The 5,790-nt window shown below is 55.9% G+C and overlaps 1 protein-coding gene across 1 annotated transcript; it reads left to right on the top strand.

Moving 5' to 3' along the window:
• Positions 1 to 4,906: 4,906 nt before the first annotated feature.
• On the top strand, positions 4,907 to 5,488 carry LOC137366619 (axoneme-associated protein mst101(1)-like). Its single transcript, XM_068028335.1, has one exon. The coding sequence runs from the start codon at positions 4,907 to 4,909 to the stop codon at positions 5,486 to 5,488; it is 582 nt and encodes a 193-aa protein (XP_067884436.1).
• The last annotated feature ends 302 nt before the right edge of the window (positions 5,489 to 5,790 follow it).

Genomic DNA, 5,790 nt, shown 5'->3' with positions numbered 1-5,790 from the left:
GAGGCTGCGATGTAGAGAGTCTGCGATGTGGAGAGGCTGCGATGTTGAAAGGCTGCAATGTAAAGAGGCTGCGATGTAGAGAGGCTGCGATGTGGAGAGGCTGCGATGTGTGCAGACTACGATGTAGAGAGACTCTGATGTTGAGAGGTTGCGTTGTGGAGAGGCTGCGATGTAGAGAAGCTGCGATGTGGAGAGGCTGCGATGTAGAGAGTCTGCGATGTGGAGAGGCTGCGATGTTGAAAGGCTGCGATGTAAAGAGGCTGCGATGTGGAGAGGCTGCGATGTGGAGAGGCTGCGATGTGGAGAGGCTTCGATGAAGAGAGGCTGCGATGTGGGGAGGCTGCGATGTTGACAGGCTGCGATGCAAAGAGGCTGCGATTTGGAGAGGCTGCGATGTGGAGAGACTGCGATGTAGAGAGGCTGCGCTGTGAAGAGGCTGCGTCGCGGAAAGGCTGCGATGCCAAGAGACTGCGATGTCGTGAGATTGCGATGTAGAGAGGCTGTGAGGTGGAGTGGCTGTGATGCAGAGAGACTACGATGTAGAGAGGCTGCGATGTAGAGAGGCTGCGATGTGGAGTGGCTGCGATGTGGAGAGGCTGTGATGTGGAGTGACTGCGATGTGGAGAGGCTGCGATGTGGAGAGGCTGCGACGCCGAAAGACTGCTATGTCATGAGATTGCGATGTAGAGAGGCTGCGATATAGAGAGGCTGCGATGTGGAGAGGCTGCGATGTAAAGAGGCTGCGATGTGGAGAGGCTACGATGTGGAGTGGCTGCGATGTGGAGAGGCTGCGATGTGGAGAGTCTGTGATGTGGAGAGGCTGCGATGTGGAGAGGTTGCGATGTGGAGAGTCTACGATGTGGAGATGATGTGATGTGGAGAGGCTGCGATGTGGAGAGCTTGCGATATGGAGAGGTTGCGATATGGAGAGGCTGCGATATGGAGAGGCTGTGATGTGGAGAGGTTGCGATATGGAGAGGCTACGATGTGGAGAGTCTACGATGTGGAGTGGCTGCGATGTAGAGAGATTGCGATGTAGAGAGGCTGCGATGTGGACAGGCTGCGATGTGGAGAGGCTGCGATGTGGAGAGGCTGTGATTTAGAGAGGCTGCAATGTAGAGAGGCTGCGATGTGGAGTGGCTGTGATTTAGAGAGGCTGCAATGTAGAGAGGCTGCGATGTGGAGTGGCTGCGATGTAGAGAGGCTGCGATGTGGAGAGGCTGTGATTTAGAGAGGCTGCAATGTAGAGAGGCTGCGATGTGGAGAGGATGCGATGTGGAGAGGCTGTGATGTGGAGAGGCTGTGATGTGGAGAGGCTGCAATGTGGAGAGAGTGCGATGTGGAGAGGCTGTGATGTAGATAGTCTACGATGTGGAGATGCTGCGATGTGGAAAGGCTGCGATGTAGAGAGGTTGCGATGTGGAGAGGCTGCGATGTGCAGAGACTGCGATGTAGAGAGGTTGCGATGTAGAGAGGCTGCGATTTGGAGAGGCTGTGATTTAGAGAGGCTGCGATGTAGAGAGGCTGCGATGTGGAGTGGCTGTGATTTAGAGAGGCTGCAATGTAGAGAGGCTGCGATGTGGAGTGGCTGCGATGCAGAGAGGCTGTGATGTGGAGAGGCTGCGATGTTGACAGGCTGCGATGCAAAGAGGCTGCGCTGTGAAGAGGCTGCGTCGCGGAAAGGCTGCGATGCCAAGAGACTGCGATGTCGTGAGATTGCGATGTAGAGAGGCTGAGAGGTGGAGTGGCTGTGATGTAGAGAGACTACGATGTAGAGAGGCTGCGATGTAGAGAGGCTGCGATGTGGAGTGGCTGCGATGTAGAGAGGCTGCGATGTGGAGTGGCTGCGATGTGGAGTGGCTGCGATGTGGACTGGCTGCGATGTGGAGTGGCTGCGATGCGGAGTGGCTGTGATGTGGAGTGGCTGCGTTGTGGAGAGGCTGCGATGTGGAGAGGCTGCGATGTGGAGAGGCTGCGATGTTGAAAGGCTGCGATGTAAAGAGGCTGCGATTTGGAGAGGCTGCGATGTAGAGAGGCTGCGATGTAGAGAGTCTGCGATTTGGAGAGGCTGCGATGTTGAAAGGCTGCGATGTAAAGAGGCTGCGATGTAGAGAGGCTGCGATGTGGAGAGGCTGCGATGTGTTCAGACTACGATGTGGAGAGACTCTGATGTTGAGAGGTTGCGTTGTGGAGAGGCTGCGATGTAGAGAAGCTGCGATGTGGAGAGGCTGCGATGTAGAGAGTCTGCGATGTGGAGAGGCTGCGATGTTGAAAGGCTGCGATGTAAAGAGGCTGCGATGTGGAGAGGCTGCGATGTGGAGAGGCTGCGATGTGGAGAGGCTTCGATGAAGAGAGGCTGCGATGTGGGGAGGCTGCGATGTTGACAGGCTGCGATGCAAAGAGGCTGCGATTTGGAGAGGCTGCGATGTGGAGAGACTGCGATGTAGAGAGGCTGCGCTGTGAAGAGGCTGCGTCGCGGAAAGGCTGCGATGCCAAGAGACTGCGATGTCGTGAGATTGCGATGTAGAGAGGCTGTGAGGTGGAGTGGCTGTGATGCAGAGAGACTACGATGTAGAGAGGCTGCGATGTAGAGAGGCTGCGATGTGGAGTGGCTGCGATGTGGAGAGGCTGTGATGTGGAGTGACTGCGATGTGGAGAGGCTGCGATGTGGAGAGGCTGCGACGCCGAAAGACTGCTATGTCATGAGATTGCGATGTAGAGAGGCTGCGATATAGAGAGGCTGCGATGTGGAGAGGCTGCGATGTAAAGAGGCTGCGATGTGGAGAGGCTACGATGTGGAGTGGCTGCGATGTGGAGAGGCTGCGATGTGGAGAGTCTGTGATGTGGAGAGGCTGCGATGTGGAGAGGTTGCGATGTGGAGAGTCTACGATGTGGAGATGATGTGATGTGGAGAGGCTGCGATGTGGAGAGCTTGCGATATGGAGAGGTTGCGATATGGAGAGGCTGCGATATGGAGAGGCTGTGATGTGGAGAGGTTGCGATATGGAGAGGCTACGATGTGGAGAGTCTATGATGTGGAGTGGCTGCGATGTAGAGAGATTGCGATGTAGAGAGGCTGCGATGTGGACAGGCTGCGATGTGGAGAGGCTGCGATGTGGAGAGGCTGTGATTTAGAGAGGCTGCAATGTAGAGAGGCTGCGATGTGGAGTGGCTGCGATGTAGAGAGGCTGCGATGTGGAGGGGCTGTGATTTAGAGAGGCTGCAATGTAGAGAGGCTGCGATGTGGAGTGGCTGCGATGTAGAGAGGCTGCGATGTGGAGAGGCTGTGATTTAGAGAGGCTGCAATGTAGAGAGGCTGCGATGTGGAGAGGATGCGATGTGGAGAGGCTGCGATGTGGAGAGGCTGTGATGTGGAGAGGCTGCAATGTGGAGAGAGTGCGATGTGGAGAGGCTGTGATGTAGATAGTCTACGATGTGGAGATGCTGCGATGTGGAAAGGCTGCGATGTAGAGAGGTTGCGATGTGGAGAGGCTGCGATGTGCAGAGACTGCGATGTAGAGAGTTGGCGATGTAGAGAGGCTGCGATTTGGAGAGGCTGTGATTTAGAGAGGCTGCGATGTAGAGAGGCTGCGATGTGGAGTGGCTGTGATTTAGAGAGGCTGCAATGTAGAGAGGCTGCGATGTGGAGTGGCTGATTTGTAGAGAGGCTGCGATGTGGAGAGGCTGTGATTTAGAGAGGCTGCGATGTAGAGAGGCTGCGATGTGGAGTGGCTGCGATGCAGAGAGGCTGCGATGTGGAGAGGCTGTGATTTAGAGAGGCTGCAATGTAGAGAGGCTGCGATGTGGAGTGGCTGCGATGTAGAGAGGCTGCGATGTGGAGGGGCTGTGATTTAGAGAGGCTGCAATGTAGAGAGGCTGCGATGTGGAGTGGCTGCGATGTAGAGAGGCTGCGATGTGGAGAGGCTGTGATTTAGAGAGGCTGCAATGTAGAGAGGCTGCGATGTGGAGAGGATGCGATGTGGAGAGGCTGCGATGTGGAGAGGCTGTGATGTGGAGAGGCTGCAATGTGGAGAGAGTGCGATGTGGAGAGGCTGTGATGTAGATAGTCTACGATGTGGAGATGCTGCGATGTGGAAAGGCTGCGATGTAGAGAGGTTGCGATGTGGAGAGGCTGCGATGTGCAGAGACTGCGATGTAGAGAGGTTGCGATGTAGAGAGGCTGCGATTTGGAGAGGCTGTGATTTAGAGAGGCTGCGATGTAGAGAGGCTGCGATGTGGAGTGGCTGTGATTTAGAGAGGCTGCAATGTAGAGAGGCTGCGATGTGGAGTGGCTGATTTGTAGAGAGGCTGCGATGTGGAGAGGCTGTGATTTAGAGAGGCTGCGATGTAGAGAGGCTGCGATGTGGAGTGGCTGCGATGCAGAGAGGCTGCGATGTGGAGAGGCTGTGATTTAGAGAGGCTGCAATGTAGAGAGGCTGCGATGTGGAGAGGATGCGATGTGGAGAGGCTGCGATGTGGAGAGGCTGCGATGTGGAGAGGATGCGATGTGGAGAGGCTGCGATGTGGAGAAAGCTGTGATGTGGAGAGGCTGTGATGTAGAGAGGCTGCGATGTGGAGAGGCTGCGATGTGGAGTGGCTGCGATGTGGAGTGGCTGCGATGTGGACTGGCTGCGATGTGGAGTGGCTGCGATGCGGAGTGGCTGTGATGTGGAGTGGCTGCGATGTGGAGAGGCTGCGATGTGGAGAGGCTGTGATGTGGAGAGGCTGCGATGTGGAGAGGCTGCGATGTGGAGAGGCTGCGATGTTGAAAGGCTGCGATGTAAAGAGGCTGCGATTTGGAGAGGCTGCAATGTAGAGAGGCTGCGATGTAGAGAGTCTGCGATTTGGAGAGGCTGCGATGTAGAGAGTCTGCGATTTGGAGAGGCAGCGATGTGGAGATGCTGCGATGTGGAGAGGCTGCGATGTGGAGAGGCTGCGATGTAGAGAGTCTGCGATGTGGAGAGGCTGTGATGTTGAAAGGCTGCGATGTAAAGAGGCTGCGATTTGGAGAGGCTGCGATGTGGAGAGGCTGCGATGTAGAGAGTCTGCGATGTGGAGAGGCTGCGATGTTGAAAGGCTGCGATGTAGAGAGGCTGCGATGTGGAGAGGCTGCGATGTGTTCAGACTACGATGTAGAGAGACTCTGATGTTGAGAGGTTGCGTTGTGGAGAGGCTGCGATGTAGAGAAGCTGCAATGTGGAGAGGCTGCGATGTAGAGAGTCTGCGATGTGGAGAGGCTGCGATGTTGAAAGGCTGCGATGTAAAGAGGCTGCGATGTGGAGAGGCTGCGATGTGGAGAGGCTTCGATGAAGAGAGGCTGCGATGTGGGGAGGCTGCGATGTTGACAGGCTGCGATGCAAAGAGGCTGCGATTTGGAGAGGCTGCGATGTGGAGAGACTGCGATGTAGAGAGGCTGCGCTGTGAAGAGGCTGCGTCGCGGAAAGGCTGCGATGCCAAGAGACTGCGATGTCGTGAGATTGCGATGTAGAGAGGCTGTGAGGTGGAGTGGCTGTGATGCAGAGAGACTACGATGTAGAGAGGCTGCGATGTAGAGAGGCTGCGATGTGGAGAGGCTGCGATTTGGAGAGGCTGCGATGTGGAGTGGCTGTGATGTGGAGAGGCTGTGATGTAGAGGCTGCGATGTGGAGTGGCTGCGGTGTGGAGTGGCTGCGATGTGGAGTGGCTGCGATGTGGAGAGGCTGCGATGTGGAGAGGCTGCGACGCCGAGAGACTGCGATGTCGTGAGATTGCGATGTAGAGAGGCTGCGATCTCGAGAGGCTGCGATGTGG

The sequence above is a fragment of the Heterodontus francisci genome, chromosome 3 (genome assembly GCF_036365525.1).
Source record: "Heterodontus francisci isolate sHetFra1 chromosome 3, sHetFra1.hap1, whole genome shotgun sequence".
Lineage (NCBI taxonomy): Eukaryota > Metazoa > Chordata > Chondrichthyes > Heterodontiformes > Heterodontidae > Heterodontus > Heterodontus francisci.
Note: the sequence above shows the minus strand (reverse complement) of the source record. Positions and strands in the feature narration are given on the sequence as shown.

Excerpts from the sequence above, each read along its gene's own strand:
- LOC137366619 (XM_068028335.1), top strand. The coding sequence starts at position 4,907 with ATGTGGAGAGGCTGCGATGTGGAGAGGCTGCGATGTAGAGAGTCTGCG.